Genomic DNA, 21,731 nt, shown 5'->3' on the forward strand with positions numbered 1-21,731 from the left:
TGCTAAAAGGAGAAATCACACAGTTTAAAGGATCACAGGGTCTTTTTAAACCAGGAGGTAGCAATCATGCAAGCTGTGAGTGACTCAGTGGAAGGCATATAATATGCATGACTGGCAGCCCTAGAAGGTGGGGGGGAGGGAATTGAGGAGTGGAGGAGCAAGAAGGAGAGGGGTGCATAGCAGTCCTGTTCACAGCTGAGCTGTGCCACTTCACTTGTTATCTATCTTTGGATAGGCTGCCAAGAGGTTGAGAAAGATTTCCCAATCTCCCCAATACCAGCCAAGATGGTCAGGTCCATATCTCTGCATTTGGGGGAAATTTAGGAGTTATTTACAAGGTCTTACTCAGTATCTGTAGAGCAGGGAGAAGCAAACTTTTTCTGTAAAGGTCTGATGGTAACTATTTTAAACTTCGCTTGCTATATAGTGTGGGACATGATAATAAATGAATGAGCATGGGTGTGTCCTAATAAAACCTTCTTTACAAAACTAGCTGCACAACAGATTTGACTCTTAGGCTCTGCTGCTGCTGCTGCTGCTAAGTCGCTTCAGTCGTGTCCGACTCGGTGTGACCCCATAGACGGCAGCCCACCAGGTTCCCCCGTCCCTGGGATTCTCCAAGCAAGAACACTGGAGTGGGTTGCCATGTCCTTCTCCAATGCATGAAAGTGAAAAGTGAAATGAAGTCGCTCAGTCCTGTCCGACTCTTCATAACCCCTATTCTAGAGAAAGGCTATTCCATTTCTTATTTTTCCTCATCTCTTTTGTTCTCCTTAAATCCTTGCAATTGAAATAATCAGATAATCAAGGGAAAAATATAAGTGAGGGAAAAGAATGAGATGGAGAGATCTGAAGAAGAGTTACCTTCATGGAGTATCTATGAGCAACCTTCTCTCACACATATAAACACACCACGCACCTTACTTTGGTCTCCCTAAGCCCTGTGAAGACCAATACATTGTAACTTGGGCACTCACCATATGTTGATGAACTAAATGACTGGAAGTACATCAGTCATTTTTGTAAGGCTTGAAATGCCTTGGATATAGTTGGGAAACAAAGAATTTAGTGAACCAAAGGGTTACGGATGAAGAGAGAGGCTAGATCCAGTTACGGTTCTGTTTCCTCCTGAATTCTCCAGTATTTACAATCCATTTAAAAGAACTAAAAATGAATTATATGGCCAATATATACAGAAGGTCTAAAGAAGCTGTGTGTTCTCTTCCTTGTAGAAATTTCTTTTGTTTAAAATAAATACAAGAAACACAGAACATACTCCAATCTGTTTTTTATACAATTCCTGGATAATTGTATATGCTTTTAGAGTCACTCTTGAGATATTTATCGTATGTCAGGTAATGCCAAATTATATTTGTTAGGTACTTTAGTAAGACACTTTCATTAACTCTTTACATTAATCTGAAATTCCACCTAGAAAACAGCTTTATGTTTGCCCTTCCTAGCTTTAACCTCATCTCTGCTGAGGTTAACCTCATCATTTTCCATGAATATTTTCTATATTAAAACAGTAAAAAACATGCTTTATTCTTCAATGCAATAATCAGTTCCACATATTTACTTACTTTGGTTTGGGACTGCAGAACTGATATGCTGAGAATCCTAAAAAGAAAAATGAAAATCTCTAGTTAATAAAATATTAAGGTTTGTAAATCCAAGGTTGTGCCACTGCTAAATCTGATAAATACTGATATATCTAATTTTTACATAAAATGGGTTTTATTTCTTCTGCTGTTCCCTACAGTTCATTTTTCCTTCCAAAGTATAATGCTTTATCTTAAAATCAATAATGAATTACATTTTTTAAGAAAAAAATTATCATTAGAAAATATGTTTAGTATATAACATAGCAAATTCTGGTTTGGGTAGATTAAAATCTCAATAACATCATGGAAAGGAATAGTGATAATATGTCAACAATATGCATGTATACCAGGCTGGATTGAACACAGATCTGAGGTGAGATTTCTATATTCTGAAGGTTATCCAAAAGTACAAAAACCAAAACCAAAAAAAAAGGGCAATGTTTCAAATATATTGTTCACAAATACTTCAACAGAATCTTCTAAGTCGGCAATTTACCTTGCTATTAAAACCACCACAAATGTAGCTGATCACATTAAACTTTTAAACAATACAGGAGGTATGACAAGTGTAAATGTGTGTCTGTATGTGCCTAAATTCTGAATTAGGATGCAGACATGCCACCTTACTTTTCCCTCTGTACCTTTGGTGTTCCCCACTAAGGAAAAGACTCTTAAAAAAAAAAAAAGAATTTATTATGAAGTCTTTATTACTTTCATACTCTACAAAATCCTACACACATGTAAGACATTCATATTGACATAATTGAAGAGTTAAGAAGCATTTGAAAGCATTAGGAAGCACTTTAGGAGCTAAATTAATTGCAATGTTAACCTATTCTCTGAAGAGTTCAACAAATAGTACTTGATTAATCCAGCGCAGAGCAATACTTCAGACCTTGTCACTGGTGTGGATGCAGTGCCTACTAGACTTGTAAGGAATTACCTTTGTGGGAAAAGGAAATTTGGAGGGCTCAGCTGTACTAGGCGTGTGTATTGCTGTCAAAGGAGGAGGCCATGAGTGGGTCATTTCCTGGAAAGAGATTTGGAACGGGAAGAAAAAGTAAATTATAAATAGAACATTTATTGCTACTTAAGTCAACTTTTTAAACGGAATGCACAGTGGAGTGATGGTAAATGGAAAGTAAAATCTTAAAAGTTATTTCAGTGACTTAAAAAAAAAAAAAACACTCCTACTTGGTGGGCTCTGTTCAAAAGCTGAAGCTCTCCAACAAACAAAACTGAAAAGAGATCAGTTTGAAGAAGAAAAACAAGAGCATAGAACATGAATGGTCTGAACATTCTGAACAGCGTGAAGCATAAAAAACGGTAGTAGGTGTTACCAGCTTATGTAACTATGAACACTCAGTCCTGTCTCAATGCTTTCTTTCTCCCTCAGCGTCTTTATTGCATTTCCTGGAATTATTTAAGTTCAAAGGAAGAAGAACTTTCCTGTTTGACTTAAGCAAACAAGTAATTCAGGTCACTTGTTCCACTTGGGAGAGTTTTAATGGATTTGACCCTTCCCTGGTACACATTATTAGGATATAAGAACTTTTGCAGAGAAGGCCTTAAAAAGCCACTGGCCCTTTCCATTAACAGAAGTTTCATTTCTATTCACTTTTTACATGGAAGATTTCTTTTACAAATTAATATGTTTCTCTTGAGTCCTGTTTTTCTAAGCTCATTCACTTGCTAAAAAACCAGTGGGTCTGTGACAACCTAGAGGCATGGGATGGGGTGGGTGGGAGGGGGATTAAGGAGGGAGGGGATATATGTACACCTATGGCTGATTCACGCTGTTGTACTGCAGAAACCAACACAACACTGTAAAGCAATTATCCTCCAATTAAAAATAATTTTTTTTAAGTGAGAAACAAAATATCAGATGAAAGGTGTCTAATTGCAAATATGCACACACAACACACATGCATGCACACACTTTGTCCAAGAGTTCAAATGGCCACTGGAGATTACCACCAGACCTTTCCTTTCACAGCTGAGAAAAACGAGGTCTAAAATGTCAGGGGCAGGTCCCCCAGGAAGCTGAGAGCTGCGAGCACAGGGAACAGCCCCTCCGTGTTCGAGTCCAAGTCTAAGAAAGAATCCCATCCCCGCATGGGTCAGACCTGCCAGGGAAACTGGCTGAAGGTCTGGCAGGCAACCCTCTGCTAGTGGGCTGGGGGCCCCCAGACGCCGCCCGTGTTGCCTCACTGTACAAGGCACTGTGCTTTTGCCCCAAGCTCTCTACCCCCCGCAGAAATGCCATCTGATCCTTGTGACACCTGGAGATGAGCTGGAGGCAAATACAGCCCCATTGCCCACCTCCACCCATATCCTCCCCACCAGTCCCTGCAGCCGCCCTCAGGCTGTAGAGGCCCAGAACAGACATAAACAAGCTGGCACAGTGACAAGCAAAGTAACCGATGCTGGCTTAAGTAATTTTTGTTAACAGTGATATCATGCCCTCACTCACTTGACTAACCATTGTTCAGTACAAAAGAGGAAATCTATACGAAAATAGAATGGAAAGAGTAACATAACAGCTCTGGAGTCAGAGTCCCGGAATGGATCTTAACTCTGCTGCTCAGGTTAGCCTGAGGGGTTTGCGTGCTCCAAGCCTCAGTTCTGAGGAAGAGGCAGGCGAAGATCATTTCTTCTCTTTTTTCCAAAGTATAAAGTGCTAGACGGACGGACTTTCCTGGTGGTTCAGACTCCGTGCTCTCATGAAACTCTGCTCAATGTTATGTGGCAGTCTGGATGGGTGGGGAGTTTAAGGAAGAATGCTGCTGCTACTGCTGAAGTCGCTTCAGTTGTGTCCGACTCTGTGCAACCCCCATAGACGGCAGCCCATCAGGCTCCCCTGTCCCTGGGATTCTCCAGGCAAGAATACTGCAGTGGGTTGCCATTTCCTTCTCCAGTGCATGAAAGTGAAAAGTGAAAGTCAAGTCGCTCAGTCATGTCCAACTCTTTGCGACCCCATGGACTGCAACCTACCAGGCTCCTCCGTCCATGGGATTTTCCAGGCAAGAATACTGGAGTGGGGTGCCGCTGCCTTCTCCGTAAGGGAGAATGGATCCATGTATATGTATGGTTGTGTCCCTTTGCTGTCCAACTAAAACTGTCACAACATTGATAACTGGCTATACCCCCAACACTAAATAAAAAAGTTAAAAAAAAAATGTACCATAAAAAGAAAAAGAAGACTCTGCTTTCATAGTAGGGGGCACAGGTTTGCTCCCTGGTTGGGAAACTAAGATTCCCCCAAGCTATGTGGCCAGAGACAAACAAGAAAACCATAAACCAAAGAAACAAAAATAAAGTGCTGGAATATATGATCAGAGAAAGCAATTAAAAGCACTACATCTTTTAACTAAAAGCCTAGATTTTAAAGAATTTCAATACTGCACCAAAGAGTTTCCTGCTGTTTTATTTATCCGACTATAGTCTAAGGTATGGGACCATAAAAACAATGGTTACAATGTAAGAACATGTAATAACTGAGGCGTCTGAAAGTATCACCCTTCAGTCTTCCAAGAATTTCTTTAGAATGCCAACAGTGTCTGTGACTTTTAGTCACCAGTGATTCCCAAGAAACATCCATTGTCTTCTCAGCGCCTAAGGCTGCTCCCAACTATTAAATCAGGCAGTTGGAAAAGTGCATAAACTCTTTCAGGCCCTAAGTGGTTTGATGGGAGTGTGAAAAGAATTTATATAGTTCCCTAAACGCTGAGCTTACGAGAAGCTAGGCCTTGGGAGGATTGGAGCCATAAGGAGAGGCGGCTGCCCAGAATCGCGGGGCCCTGAATTAACCCCCTGCTTCACCAACGGCTTATCATGTGAACGGGGGTGAGTCACTGAGCATCTGCTTCGCTCCCACCTTCCAGGTGCCCTTGCTGCTATCTCCCCTCACCCTGCACCCTGTTCATTTTGCTCCAGACTCAGCGCTCCTCTAATTCGCCAACCTGCTCCCACCTCAAGGCTTCTGCCCTCTTTCCTCTGCTTTCTCGTCCATTCACTTGCCTGCTATAAGACTCACAGCACTTACCAACAGCTGACACATATTTATCTTCCCCGACCATGATCTTCGCAAGAGGAAAGGTCTCCTATTCCTACAGCATTTATTCTAGTGCCGAGAGAAGTGTGTGTGTCTTCACAGATACTTGCTGAAAAAATGATTGAGTGAACAAATCATGGTGCTACCACTCACTGGACCAGTGTCCCTGGAAGGCGGCACTGAGATAATGTAAAAAAACACTGCAGAAACTTCCCCAAAAGGCTCTCCAGGCTGTGGCACTGGAAGTGGAAAACCTGAGTCGCTTCACATGCCCGCTGGGTGCACCATCCCCGTCTGGACCCTTGTTGATAACCAACCCCCAGTTTCTGATAGAGTCTGTCTGCTACTTTCTCACCCTGCCGTCTGCTCGAGTCATAGGCTACCACGGCCCCTTCAGTAAAAGACTTCCACTCTTAGTATTTCCACCAGAGAACCCAACAATATCGGGGACTAGTTTCTATCACCCGTCAGGAAGATCTTTGTTAGGATTCCTGGCAGTCTTCGTAAATTACTGGTGGGAGATAAGAACAGGAACCACAAGTCAGAGGGAAGTTATCTGCATGGATGACAAAGAGGGAGACTGCATTTGGCCCTGGAGTCATCTACTATCTGCCCGCCTGGGGCCTCCACTTTCCTCATGAGGAAACCGAAGTCCAGGAGGAGTTCAGGATGGACTTAATGGAGGCAACAACAGAGGAGAAGAGGCCATCCATGTCCCTCTTCAACCAGCATATTCTGCGATTTGCTTTCTCTATTATGATCTCCAAATGAACACACTCACCCATGGCTTGCATTAACCACCTACTTTCAAGGATTTCCGGGTAAGCAAGAACCCATTAACATGATGTTGGCAGAGAGGCGAAGGAGGATGGACGAGTTTATTAAATCTAAAGTGCCTGCCTGATGGTCTCATACCATCACCTTACATAAAGGACTCGACAAGTCATATAGCACATCAAACCACAAGAGAAGCGTCTGACACATGCAGGAGATAAATCATCAGTATTGTTGCATTTACTTTTGAAACAACCATGGAACAGATCACACAAAATTTCAGAGAAATTGCTAAGGTCATATTTTACAACTAAGACATTTATTACTTTTAAGACTCATCAAAGAATTTCAAAAATACCAGAGGGAAAGGGTAGAGCAAAAGCCCAATCAAGAGTACTTATTAGTACTTATTTGCTGATTGGCAAAAAATTCTCATTTTCAGACACTACAAAGTATGTTTCCTTAGAGGTATTTCTTAGAAAATTCTAACTATAAAAGTAGGGGACCAGAGATGGTAAAACAAAACTAATGGAACTGTCTCCCAAACATTTGGCTAGATACCACATTTGTCAACAATTGTACAAATGAGAAGGTAACCTATATACTTAATTACTGGTTTCAGCACCTACTCAATACTTTATAATGAAAAATTAAGCCAAAAATAACTAGGTAAACATATATTTTGAGGAGAAAAGGATACAGTAGAGATAAAAATTAATAGGTACGAGTGTCACTTTTCTTCTACTTAAAAAAGAAACCAACCAAAAATCAGTAAGAGTATCAGTAAAAGAGTATCATCAGTAAAAGAGTAAAAGAGTATCACTAAAAGTTACATGGAAGAAAATTAAAAGCCAGAGAGGAGGAATGAGAAATAAACAAACAAAACTCTCAGTTATTACAGCTACTGTATTTGAGCATTAAATTTAGCTCTAAATTTCCTGGAAATTAAAGCCAAAATGGGAAACATAACAGTTTATATAATTCTCTGATAAAAAGAAAGCATGCTGGTCATGAGGAGAATTTTTTTTTTCCTGGAGCTGAATTCTAGAAGGAATTGGTCATCCGTGTGCAAGGAAAACTGAACAAATGGATAATGGCTTCAATGATGTATTTGCGGAGGCAGCACAAATGTTCCTGGCATGGTCTCAATCAACAAGAGCAAAAAATAACCCTTTCAAGGGAGGTCTAAAGATGTCCACATACTTTCTGTTTTTCTTTTTATCCGTTTAAAAAATTCATGGTTGCATTGAAGATGGGCCCACACCAATGAGGTGTTTCCTATAAAACACCAAGAGGTGAAAACCAAGCACTCCTTAACCCGGGGCGCCTCCCGCTGCAGCAACACAGGGAGTCTCCTCTCTATGGGGTGGGGGTGGGGGATGTGTTGGTGAGTGATTCTCTGGAGTCTTCTATCAGAAAAGACTGCGAGAGAGGTCAATAAAACTCTGGTCCAAATGTCATGGAGTTTGTAGAGTTCATTTCAATTAAAATCTGTCAGAGACTCTGATGGTTTCCTAAGACTCCCTTTGTTATTATTCTGATTAATTTGCTTTGGGAGGTATGATAGGGAGGAGGCAAACTGTTTAAAGGAGTTCAGAATATCAACTGTTCATTCAAGTCAAAGAAAATGAATATATGTCTGGCTACTTAACTGTGTCTTCAAGTGAGAAATAATTATCAATCAACTCACCTTCAGAATCTCTTCAACACAATGGACTTCATTGGAGTAGGTCTGCTGTAAGGGAAAAGCAAGAAAAGGTTAGCAAGCAAAACAAAGATTAGCACACAAACAAAAAACAATTCGAGTGCTGGTCTTAGTGAATGCCATTAGTACTTATAGCAACACTTCTTAAGGAGAATCACCCCAGGGCCCCGCTTTTATTACTGCTCATAGCTAAGTATGAGAAACTTCACATTCTAGATGAAATAAAACCAGAGAGATAAACCTGACCTAATTGGGAAAGAAAGGGTTCTGCTGGAGACAATGACAGATGAATCGTGACCTGCAGTTCAAGAGCTTCTGATGGAACATGTGTATATCAAAGAAAATGAGTACATTAGTTAATCTAGGGGAATAATAGATATACCAAGAGTGGAGGCAGAAAGGGAAAACCTGTAATTTTCCTGCTTTGCAGCAACATCTGTCCAGTGAGGCAAGTTACACGAACACAAAGATGGCGATCATCCTGAACATCTTACTGAGCCCACAGTAAGGCAGTCAGACTCCAACCAAGCATCGATTTTAGGGTGAGAGTCTAACCTGCCAAAAATAAGCCTTAAAGTTGGATGTCTCTAGCCCTACTTGAGGTCAGCATTTTCAACTGTACACACACACATAATATTGCCCCAGAGACAGACCCTAAGAAGAGAGATTACCTAGCTTCTCAGAGGAAAGACCCTCTTGCTTCTTCCCAGGTAAACAAACCACAGCTGCTGTTGCTAGTATCACAAATGCAGTGTTTAGGAAGTGTCACTTTCCAGTCTTTATAAAGTGCAAGACAATGGAAAAGTAAAATCTTTAAAAAAAAAAAAAATTAATTTTTCCTTAACTAGAGATATGGAACAAACTCCCTGACTTCATGGTTTTCAAATGGAATAGCAACTTTCTGTGTCAACCGATGAGCCAAGTGCCCTGGGCAAATCCTCCTATACAAGCCCCCACACCCCAAACCAACAATACACACACTTTTACTGCCCCTGTGGAGCAGAAAGTGCTGCTCTTCCCAGTCAGTTGGTCCAAGGTTTGCCTCACAGCCAGAGTGTAGATGGAAAATGGTTCTTTTCAGGGCGCTCATTTCTCATTCGAGTGTAATTTAATACGGCACTGGTCGATAATTCCTGATCTGGGGTTTACTAATCCACCATCTTCCTCATTCCTGTTTCCTTAAGGAAAAGGTAAAGTGCATACAGCATTCACACTGTCCTGGAATTGAATCTAGAGGACATGTCAAATTTCAAATGCAATTTGACCTGCCTGGGTCTGGTTTTAAAACATGTAAATTTCACAAAGACAGTTTTATTGAAACATTTACAATTTGTTATTTTTGAGGTAGGGGTCTGAAAGTTAGGAGATACAGGCAGAGTCCAGCGTATCCCCTTTCTCTGCTGGCCCAATGGGACCTGCCCTTACGCACTGTGCATGTTAACAAGAGGACTTGCTTATCCAGTCTTCATTTTTCAAGACTATTAAGGAATGTCTAAAACCTGGACCAAATATTATAGCACAAACGTCAGAAACAAATGAATGCTGTTGTGACCTGAGGGTAACATGCAATTATATCCTATGGTGTTAATTTTTCACATGTGTCATTAGCAACAATAACAATTAGGAATTGAAGTGAAATCAACAGAACAAAGCAGAGGACTACTGACTCTGGTTAAATAGTTGCCACCATCCTTTCTGTTACTGGAATGAGAATTCAATTAAAATATCTGGCAGGACTTTGCCGGCAGTCCAGTGGTTAAGAATCTGCCTGAAAATGCAGGGGACACGGGCTCGATCCCTGGTCTGAGAATATCCCACATGCTGTGGGGCAACTGAGCCCACGTTCTGCAACAAGAGAATCCTGGGCACCACAATTAGAGAGGTGCCCCTGCTCACGGGGGCCAGAGAAACTCGAGAAAATCCACTGGAAGCAAAAAAGACCGAGCACATCCAAAAATAAGAAAGGAAAATAAATTAAATATCTGGCAATCGGGGGGGGAGGCAGCTGCTGGAAGGATGGGGTGGGAGGTTGGAGTTAGCAGGTGCAAACTATTATATACAGAATGGATAAGCAACAAGGTCCTACTATATATATAGCAGAGAGAACTATATTCAATATCCTATGATGAACCATAAGGGAAAAGAATTTAAAAAAGAAAACGTGTGTGTGTGTGTGTATATATATATAACTCAGTCACTTTGCTGTACAGCAGAAATTAACACAACACTGTAAATCGACTATATTTCAATTTTTAAAATATTAATTAAAAAACCAGCAATCAATGAAATAGTGAAGCACAGCTGAAATGAGGGCAGAAAACAATTGCCCCCTGCTTCGAACAGAATGGGGTCAGGAAGCGAGCATGTCAGAAGACTAAAAGGCTTTCTGATCTTTGTAATACTACTCAAGCCATCAACCCTTAGCCAAGATGTTTGATGTCACTAAAAGATTTGTTTTTTCCTAAAAGTTTTATTACATGAGATGAGCCAGAATTGAAGAAATTTTTTCTATGGATTATTGTTTATTGGTATCAGAGTAAGATAAATAGTGCTAAACAGTCACCATTTAACCTGCTTAAAATTCTAACTAAAGCCTAAGATTCAAGCATGAATTGGTTAATGTACTGTAAATTCTCATATCAGGTCCATTATGAAAGTGGGGTTATATTAAAAGGGTGCCAGAATTCTATTCCAAATACATGAGGAGATATCATATTTAAAGATCTCCAAGAAGCACTGTTTACAATGGCAAATAACTGGAAATGATCAAATGCCCAAGAACAGGAGTCTAACTAAAGATTTTCACAGAGCTCCCATATAACAGTATGTTATAAATAAAATGGACATCAATATACGTAAAATGATGTAAATGCATGTGCTGGCATGGAAAGATGCTCAAGATATTTTCAACTTTTTCTTTAGAAAGAATTTCACACTCATAGAGAAAATAACAAAGACAGTAGAGGAAATTCCCACAAACCCTTCACTTGGATTCTCCAAATGCTGGCATTCTACCACACTCACTTTATATTTTTCTCTCCCCCCTTCCCCACATCTACACTGAGCCATTCAAGAGTGTGAGAGAGTGAGAGGTAATGTCCTTTTATCTCTAAATACTGTTGTGTGTACCGAGGTGTGCTTTAAAGCTTTATTTAAAGAGGGTTGTATTAAAAAAAAAGAAATAAGGGGAAAAACAATAATAAAGAGGGTTGGTTACAAGATCGTCTGTATAGTATGAGCCCATTTTATGAATATGCTCCATCTACCCGAGAGGGTATGTCCACTCTTCTCTGACCCAAATTCAAGTCTCTTAAACTAGAGCACAGTAGGTATTTCAGCTGTGCTTGCAAAGAAAGATCCATACGGACAGGCTGCCTTGTTTTTAAAAAGTACAATTTGGCACCTCCAAGTCTGCCACTGGAAGGAGAATTTCCAAAAAGGGAGGGGTGCTTCAACAAAGCATTATGGCTTAATCCCCTTCCTTGAAATCCACTTTGCCCACAGCCTATCCAGCTGAGTCCTGCCACCCCTGCTCAGAGAAGCCAGGCTCTCCCTTTAACACTGGGGCCAAAGAGTAAACAAGCAACATCTCTGAAGCACGGCCAAGCTCAGGCTGGACATCTTTAGGTAAGATTTCCTCCAAGAACAAGAGGTGATTCAAAAGCAACAACAACAAAATTGATGCTAACTGCATGAATGCAGCTCTGGTTTGTGGGTTCTTTCCTGTCTACTTTTCCTTCTATGGCAGGAACACTGACTTAGCACTTACACCCCAAATCACACGGCAGTCTCCCACCCTTAATATCTAGGTTCCTAGAGGAGACCAACTTCGCTCCTCTATACATCTCTGTGTGTTTGCGTGTGTTAAGTTGCTTCAGTCAGGTCTGACTCTTTGTGACTCTATGGACTGTAGTCTGCCAGGCTCCTCTGTCCATGGGATTCTCCAAGCAAGGAGTGGGTTGCTATGCCCTCCTCCATGGGATCTTCCTGACCCAGAGATAGAACCTGGGTTTCTTAAGTCTCCCCACTCTGGCAGGTGGGTTATTTACCACTAGCACCACCTGGAAAGCCCTCACACATCTGGGGGTCCTGTATATAGACAGATCTCCCGATGGAGCCCTCACTTTCCCAGGGAGTATGGCCTTAACACAGGAACCAAAATCCAGCTCAACTTAAAAAACAGTAGCTACTTACTGAATACACATTGTACTTGTTATTGCATTTAACTCATATTATATTATTTCATAACATGTTATAGAAATATGGAAAATCCCAAACGAACTTTTTGGCCAACCCAGTATTATTTCCTCCATTTGATATCATCTGAGGTGCACCCTCATTAGCTTGGCAGGGGAAAACATTAAGACACGAAATGTACTCATCAAAGTACTCATCAACTGTAGATACATTTCTTATTACAAAGGCTGAAAAATGAAATAAAAATCTGAGGGAATTCTGTATAATACTCTTAATTCTTACATCAATCTTGTGGTATTACCCCACTTTTAAAAATGAACACTAAATTCTAAAGAAACTAACTTAACATGTCCAGGGTCACACAGTGCACTCAAGTGACTGAGCCTGCTTTCCTAATATTGCTACAATACTGTCCCCAAAACCTCAACTTCAGGCCAGACACAAATATACCAGTATTTAAGGAGAAGGGGATATGATCCCAGTTGTTGTATGCAAAACCAAAACCATTTTTCAAAGAGTACTGTTTCCCTTGGGCGTGTGCAAAGAAGTGGGTAATCAGCCTTAACTGCCTCTTACTACTGGGGGTACTTTAGACCAGTAAAGCAGTGATGCTGGCCTCGGTCTGATTTCTCACTCCTCCTGGAATGACATTGTGTAATCCTAAGGAAATGCACTGATACCAAAATAAAAGATGTCAGTAAATGTCCCCTAAGCATGACACAGTTTGTTTTAATAAGCTAAAAAGAGGCAGATGGAAGAAATATACCTCACCGCTGAGACCACGGGGCTCTGGCAATATTGTGTTTTAAGTCTCTCAAGTTTCAACAGAGCAGCACTTTTTTAAACAATGCTGTTCTCAAAAAAGGCTTAGTTATCACTAACCAGAACTGCAGGGAGCACAGAGGCAGCATGCTGATGAAGGCGGCCAAGAGATCTTGGATCCTAGTTCTGGCTCCGCTGAGGATCGGGTCTTGCGATGCTGGCTAAGGTTCAACTTCTCTGGAACTATCTCCTCGTGGCAATGAAGGGATAATATTACCAATCCTAACCACTTTGCAGGGTTGGTATGAAGGTCAAATGTGAAACTTTAAAAACTCTCACTGATACATGAAATCAACACACAGGGTCAACATTATCAAGGCAACCTTCACTGGCATGACAGCTTTTAAAGAAACCCCAATGGTTCTCTGTCTGTGTATGTTTTTAGACGATTAAACAAAAGCTCATGCTATTTTTCTTCAAACACAGTGGGTTGACCAAAAAGTTCATTTGGGTTTTCCCTAAGAGCTTATGGAAAACTCGAATGAGCTCTTTGGCCAGCTGAGTGTGTCACCCCTCGGCCTGTGGTTCACTCTATGGCATCTACTATGCTGCTCGTGCATATACACGTGTGCTCAGTCGTGTCCGACTCTTTCCAGCCCCGTGGACTGTAGCCCGCCAGGCTCCTCTGCCCGTGGGATTCTCCAGGCAAGATGACTGGAGAATCTCCACTTCCTCCTCCGGGCGATCTTCCCGACCCAGGGATAGAACCCACGTCTCCTGTGTCTTTTGCATTGGCAGTCGGCTTCTTTACCACTGGAGTTCACCTAGCTCCAACTAACTAGCTAAGTTACACTCCTCCTGCCCCTGTGGAACCCCTTTCCCTCTCCCACCTGTGTCGGGATGAGTCCTACTCAGAGTCTGAGTTGCAGATTAAGAACCACCTTTTGGGAAGCACTCCTCGATTCCCTCACTCCTGAAACGGAGCAAGTGTGCCCATGGCTGTGTGTACTTTTCCTGCCAAAGCTCCCCCCATCCCACCATCTCTGCTTCTTCTAGATCACCCGTTCCAGGACTGCAGGGGCCAGGTCTGCCTTCTGAATCACCAGTCACACACTGCCTGCTGCACAGAGGCCGCCAATCAACATTTGCCGTTGTGGTTTTCAGCCTCTGGACTCAGAATATGAAAACAGATGTCCAATTTGTAGAGCTTTAGAGACTTTCTAAATACTGTAGCTTCTCTGAATAATAAGCCAACATCTTAACAAACAAACTACACAGAAGTAAACATACCAGAGACAGAAAGGAAACTGTTTTTCATTGTTTTCTCCTTCCACACATTAAGATAACTCTTAGAAACTATTTTTCACATATCAGATTGGCAAGACAAAAAACGAAAGAACTGACAATACTCTGTCTATGAGACAGAGGTGGGGAAACAGGCACTCAAATTCCAGGGCTGGTGGGAGGGTAACACAGCACAATCTCTGAAGACAGCAGTTTGGCAAAAGTCACCAAATTCTAATTTCCCATACTCTGACCCAGCAATTTGAGCTCGAGCACTAACTCCTAAGTGCACAAAAAGATATGTGCACAAAGTTATTCATTTCAGCCTAATTTGCAAATAGTTAAGGTACTAAAAAAAAAAAAATCTAAATGCCCATCTCTAGGTAGTTGGCTAAGAAAACTGTGTTACATGCCCCTACACAGAAATACATGTAACCATGATAAAGGATGAGGGCGCTCTTCATGCACTGAGCTGGGTAATCTCTAAGACGTATTGTTAAGGGGGAAGGGGAAGGCGCAAGTGCAGCATCTGCCAGGATTTGAATACATGAAAAGGTGATGTCAGAAGAGAACATAATGTCAAGTTACTTATGATCCATAAAATACCACTGGGAATAACACAAGAAGCCTTTAACAACAACTACTTCTAGAAAGGAAAATTAACTTGCGAGAGGGCTAGTATAATGGGAAGATTTTCACTGTATACCTTTTTACTGTCTTAAAATTAATTAATTTATTTTTATTTTTGGCCATGCAGCATATGGAATCTTAGTTCCCCAAACAGGAATCAAACTTTTGCCCCCTGCCTTGGAGGCACAGAGTCTTAACCACAGGACCACAGGGGAAGTCTGTTTTTTTCACTTTTTCAATTCTGCATTAAGATATATATCATGTATTCAGAAATAAAAACACAAAAATAAGACTGAGATTCTTTCTTTAAAATATAGGAATAAACATTTTTTTCTCAAAAGTACAGCCCAAGGTTTCTGCCACATGTGTGCTTACTCTCTATTAGCCTTCCTCTATGTACCGAATATGGAGAAGGCAATGGCACCCCACTCCAGCACTCTCGCCTGGAGAATCTCCTGGACGGAGGAGCCTGGTGGGCCGCAGTCCATGGGGTCGCTAAGAGTCGGACAAGACTCAGCGACTTCATTTTCACTTTTCATTTTCATGCACTGGAGAAGGAAATGGCAACCCACTCCAGTGTTCTTGCCTGGAGAATCCCAGGGATGGGGGAGCCTTGTGGGCTGCCGTCTATGGGGTCGCACAGAGTCGGACCCAACTGAAGTGACTTAGCAGCAGCATGTACCGAATAACTTGCCTTCTCCCAAACACACATCTCTATGAATCTGTCCACAGCTTCCTCCCTGGTGCTCAGGGATTGCCCCATGTAACACTCAGCACACAGAACTGTTCCTAGATTTACTGTCAGCCTTCCTGTGAGGTGCTCCTGGGGAAACCTAGGACTTGGTGTCCCGCCCAGCATTTGCTGGCTACTTCACTCTTACTTCCCAAATGAGACGATTGCAAAGTCCTTGAAAGAGACATATCTGGGGGGTGGAGGTGGCCTCTCTTTTAATCAGTCATGCTTATTACATACCAGGCAGATCCACATGACGTAGACAAAGCCTTACAGGATTGTTGTCGAGACAAAATAAGACAATGCACGTTAAAGCTAACGCCACACAAATAAACCTAAGCATTTATCATGAAGATGCCACGATCAGCATTTCCCAGAGATGGATTAGAAGAGGAAACCAAAAGGCCTGCCTGAGCAAGGTTCTGACATAAAATTCATTTTATTCTGTAAATACAAAGTAAATTACCTACATAGCTAGGGCCATTCCAAGAACTCGCTCATACCACTGGGGTGTGCCTACTTGGGCTGGAAAACGTACAAGGCTGAGCAGTATTATTTCTTCAGAAGTGTCATGCCCTTCGGGGATCTATCTAAACATCGACTTCCACACCCAGTATTCTAGCTAAGAATTTTTTTAAGTCCCTGGACAGATTTATGGAAACACTTACAGTACAAAGATGGAGAAGGAAATGGAAACCCACTCCAGTATTCTTGCCTGGGAAATCCCATGGGCAGAGGAGACTGCAGTCCATGAGGTCATTAAGAGTGGACACAACAGAGCATGAGCATGATAGCACAAAGAGGAAAAAAGGGAAACTGTGGATTGTTAATATGGAGGGAAGGATAAAGGATTAGAAAACAGAGAACAAGATACCCTTCACAGTTTTCCTAAAGACGAGTAGTTCAGTTCAGTCGCTCAGTCATGTCTGACTCTTTGCAACCCCATGAATTGCAGCATACCAGGCCTCCCTGTCCATCACCAACTCCTGGAGTTCACACCGACTCACGTCCATCGAATCGCTGATGCCATCCAGCCATCTCATCCTCTGTCGTCCCCTTCTCCTCCTGCCCCCAACCCCTCCCAGCATCAGAGTCTGCAATGAGTCAACTCTTTGCATGAGGTGGCCAAAGTACTGGAGTTTCAGCTTCAGCATCATTCCTTCCAAAGAAATCCCAGGACTGATCTCCTTTAGGATGGACTGGTTGGATCTCCTTGCAGTCCAAGGGACTCTCAAGAGTCTTCTCCAACACCACAGTTCAAAAGCATCAATTCTTTGGCGCTTAGCTTTCTTCACAGTCCAACTCTCACATCCATACATGACTACTGGAAAAACCATAGCCTTGACTAGACGCACCTTGGTTGGCAAAGTAATGTCTCTGCTTTTGAATATGCTATCTAGGTTGGTCATAACTTTCCTTCCAAGGAGTAAGCGTCTTTTAATTTCATGGCTGCAATCACCATCTGCAGTGATTTTGGAGCCCCCAAAAATAAAATCTGACACTGTTTCCCCATCTATTTCCCATGAAGTGATGGGACCAGATGCCATGATCTTCATTTTCTGAATGCTGAGCTTTAAGCCAACTTTTTCACTCTCCTCTTTCATTTTCATCAAGATGAATAGTAGTATAATGCAAACTAATTTTGACATCAAACTCTTCCTTTAAAAAATGAAACACCCTCCAGCTCTACCCAAATATTTTCAAACAGCAGCAAGGGTCAGAGTAGTATTTTTCTTAAAAAGGTGATTAAGCGGCAATATGTAACAAAGAATTACTCACATGTTCCCTAGAAGCCTACTCTGTAATGTCAAACTGGTCTGTTAGGTGTGGAGGATACCACAATTAATGTTACGCTAACTGCAGATATCGCTATAGTTCTCCAAGTAAATGTTTCAAGGAGAAAAGGAAAGACTGATGAAGGACAAGTTTATTTTCAATGAAGAGGAATCTATAGGTCACCTACAGCTATCATCCAACAAAAATTTACTGTGGAAAGCCCAAGCAATCCTACTCACATTGGAAGATCTAGGAAGGGGGCAGCAGAGTGGAAACCAGGGTGTCGCAAACACTGGTTGCCCATCCCTGGCAGTTCCTTCCCCTTGACTTGGCATCTGCCTTCAACTCCAAACGGTAACCCAGGCTGTTCTGTCTCCCCCAAACTGATTTCCCACGGGCAGTGCATGCATACTCAGTCACATCTAACTCTTTGCAACCCCATGGACTGTAGCCCACCATGCTCCTCTGTCCAACGGATTTCCCAGGCAAGAGTACCAGAGTGGGTTGCCATTTCCTACAGGTAGGGTCTGGGTTTATTTAGGCCCCAGTATCTCCTAGGGCCTTGGCATAATTCTGGAATAGCACAGATACACAAGTTATATTTGTCCAATGAATAAATTTGATTTTGTCCTCTCACAGCATCTTCAACAGAATTCTCAAACATGTTCAGTTCACTCAGTCGTATCTGACTCTTTGCAATTTGGGGAGTTTCTCAGACAGCCAAGTTTCTGATGTGGCAGTAACATCAGAACATGATTGTTGGAGGAGGGCTACACTGGGCAGGCTTGGGTGGGGTAAAGGAAGGTTATATCTCTCCTTGAGTCTGGAGATCAAGAAACAGTCTAGGATGGGGACTCCTCTGGTGGCCCAGGGGCTGAGACTCCTCGCTTCCAATGCAGGAGGCCTGGGTTTGGTCAGGGAACTAGATCCCACGTGCCACAACTAAAGACCCCACATGTTGCAATTAAAACTCAGCGCAGCCATACAAATAAATAAATATTTATTTAAAGAAAAAGAAACAGTTCAGGGTAAATGCAGAAAGAGGATGCTGGAAGCTTGGGAGATGCACTAGCACCCCAACTCACTTTATATTAAATGACAGCTTACATCCACAAATGTCGATAAAGTTCACTTTTAGGTAAACTGCTCCTTTATAAACTCCTATATCAACTGTTTGTACTTCACCAGCTAAAGCAAAAACAGGCTAAAAAATGGAAAAAAAGATCCTAAATATCATTACTGAAACTTATAACCCCTTACAGGAAGGAGTATTTTGAATTATGTGTAGTTTATAGATCAACCTGAGTAATTAGAGCCTTCTATTTCTTTACAGGCACTTTGATTGTTACCAGTGAAACAATTTGCTTTAATTAGTGTCATAAAGAATTTATTTTTCTAAAGTATATAAAATTTATAAAAGCTCATAATTTATATTAACTGAACTACTTAAAATATTCTGGAAATTCTGTTTTGATCTCTATGAAAAGAGGGCATCTTTTCATTATGAAACCCAGGGTATAGTTCTTAAGATCTGGTTTAAGTAAATAAAACAGGAGCTGTGAATAGCTGTTTCCCATATATATAACACTTACTTTATATAAACATACAGATGATATGAAGGGACTAATAAAAGTGCTAGTTTCATTTATTTTATTACTACTAAATTTCCTGAGATCACACAAGTATAAATTTTAATATATTTGTAAGGCTTCTACAGAGTCACATGAAAGTTTTTATTTTAAAAATACTACTTATGTTGTGGCAATATATGCAGAAATGTTTTCAGTAAACATTCTTTATGACCATAGGTCAACTAGCTTCTTGGTGTTAAAGTTACGAGGGGTGGGGTGTCCCCAAGGGGGGTTTAAACAGACTTAAAAACAAAGCAAATGCAGAGAACTTAGCATTGTTTGACAGTAAATATGTCTAATCCCCGTTACTCGCCAACTTTCTCACTTTTTGACTGTGAACCATTACCATTCTCCGTGTTATAAGGAATCAGAAAGCCCCGATGGTCTAGGACTTGAAAACACTGCGCCTTTGACGGAAGATCACATGAGACCCCACGAAGCCCATTGTGGGCACAGCAGCCATGAATGATTAAGACTGGCTAAAAGGCACTGCTTTAAAAAAAGGAAAAAAGGCCTCACAAAGAACAAGTCTAGACACTGGTTCCATTCCAGTGATAATAAACGGACAAGTTCTTTCTTTCAAACGGTCCCAATTCTATGACCTAACTCCCCTTCCACAACCTATTCTACTCACTAAGACAACATTTAGAGTTGGTTTTTGTTTTTAAGAGGAATTTCATTTTCATTTATGGGTGGGTACATGAATTTGCAAAGCATGAGCCGTCTTCATCCCTTTCGGGGAGGATGTTAAACTGGAGTGTGACGGTGTTTTGTGACCACGCTCACCCCATTCCCATCCTGCTCGGCTCCTTCCCCACCCTCGCACAGACACACACACACACACACAGACACACGCGCACACACGCACTCTCTCACAAATCATATTAAGTGATGGTTCTGAGTCTAAAACAATACTACGAAGTTACTTTGTCAACCATGGCAGGATTTATAGACGCATAAACCTGTGTTACTGCTCCTTTTTGAGTGTATGTGTCCATTGAATTTAAGTGACGAGCAATGTTCAGGAACCATGTCTAATTCAGTGTTTCATAGGGTGCCTGGACATTTTTTTTAATCGTTGGCCAGTAGCGAAGACTAACGAGGCACCAGGAAAAAAACCAAACCTTTCCACCAGTTTCTGGATGAGGTTGAAAGCAAGTGAAGTCATAAGAATAAGATAAGTCATCTAATCCACTCTTTGTCTAAAAGGACATAAAGATTTTTATCCTGGGCTTTTTCCAGCAATAATCTCAACAGTCCCCCCTGGGCTAGGTGTTGGTTGTCTGTCTCCTGGCATCATGATTTTTAAAAACAAAAAAACAGAACTGGGAGTGTGGGGGGTGGGGGGTGGGAGGAGAGAAAATTACTGAAGCGGTAGACCAGAGGCAATATATATACTCTGAGGAAACAATCTGAGCTTCAAACTATCTTGGGGATTACTGATACTATAATAAACACAGAGGAGAGAAGGCAAATAAAGATGACCTTCCCCTTTATACCTTAATTCTGAATTAATAAATACCTTTTTTTTTTTGGTTGGGGGTGGGGTGGGGGGGGCGCGCGTCCTTAATATTGGGTGCTAACAGGTTACTTACCAGGGTCTAGAAAAAGGGCCAAAGATCATTCAAGAGAGTACAATTATTTAATACAACATTATGGTGGTTATAAATCACATACTTAATCATGTTAAAGAGCACCTTAATTTAAGAGACTATTGCTTCTCTGTCCATGGAATTCTCCAGGCAAGAATACTAGATGGGTTGCCATTTCTGGATCTTCACCACCCAGGATCGAACCTGTGCCTCCCGCATTGCAGGCAGATTCTTTACTGTCTTTACCAGGGAAGCCCATTTTCTTTTCTACAATTTACTAAAAACCAGATTCATTTTAGAGAGGAAAAAAAAGACCTTCTAATTCCACTGACTCTCAGGTAGGCTTAATACTGTCTTATTTTCATGGACTATCTTGGTATGTAAGTACACACAAACTGTATGAGACTTCCAGAAAGTTTATCTCATAAAGTGACTGAGTGAACTGGCAAAAGTGAACAGGTTTAATAGCAAAGTTTTGAATAACAGTCACTCAGCAAGTGCCAGTTTGTTTTTAAATAAATACAAGGGACAGGCTAGATAAATATATATGAAAGAATTATTCTTGAATTTATTTTAAATGGGTATTTAATATGTGCCAAGGAGAAATTTTCCTTTGCTTATAAAATAAATGTGCTCTAATACCTGCTGAATTTGAAAGCATTAACCATTTGTACATCCACCACAATTCTACCATATCTAAGACCACAATTCTAAAAGTTATCATAGGAGACAATAGGTTTATGCTCATTTTGAAAACAAACAGCAGTGAGTGACTCTCTGCCCATCTGTTTCCATCTCAATAAACTTCTCTCAATCCTTCTGACTCTCATCCCCTCACACTAACACACATGCAATGAAGTTTTAAAAGTACTCTTTTGACTTTAATCCAAAGCCCTTGACCCAAGACTCCAACTGACTTCCCTAGTAGCTCATACAATAAAGAATCTGCCTGCAATGAGGGAGACCCAGGTTGGATTCCTGGGTTGGGA

General features: G+C 41.3%; 1 protein-coding gene across 11 annotated transcripts in view; it reads right to left on the reverse strand.

The window, feature by feature from the left end:
• AFF1 (AF4/FMR2 family member 1) overlaps nucleotides 1-21,731 on the reverse strand; it is a 196,427-nt gene that overhangs the window by 50,418 nt on the left and 124,278 nt on the right. For 10 of the 11 annotated variants that reach the window (XM_044945672.2, XM_044945670.2, XM_044945673.2 and 7 more), the window contains 3 exons: nucleotides 8,123-8,167; nucleotides 2,548-2,634; nucleotides 1,584-1,620 (listed from right to left, as the gene is read on the reverse strand). In XM_044945672.2, coding sequence (XP_044801607.2) covers nucleotides 1,584-1,620; nucleotides 2,548-2,634; nucleotides 8,123-8,167 — 169 coding nt within the window. The remainder of the gene's footprint in view (nucleotides 1-1,583; nucleotides 1,621-2,547; nucleotides 2,635-8,122; nucleotides 8,168-21,731) is intronic. The other variant, XM_044945678.2, reaches the window with a different exon arrangement.

The sequence above is a fragment of the Bubalus bubalis genome, chromosome 7 (genome assembly GCF_019923935.1).
Source record: "Bubalus bubalis isolate 160015118507 breed Murrah chromosome 7, NDDB_SH_1, whole genome shotgun sequence".
NCBI classification, from domain to species: Eukaryota; Metazoa; Chordata; class Mammalia; order Artiodactyla; family Bovidae; genus Bubalus; species Bubalus bubalis.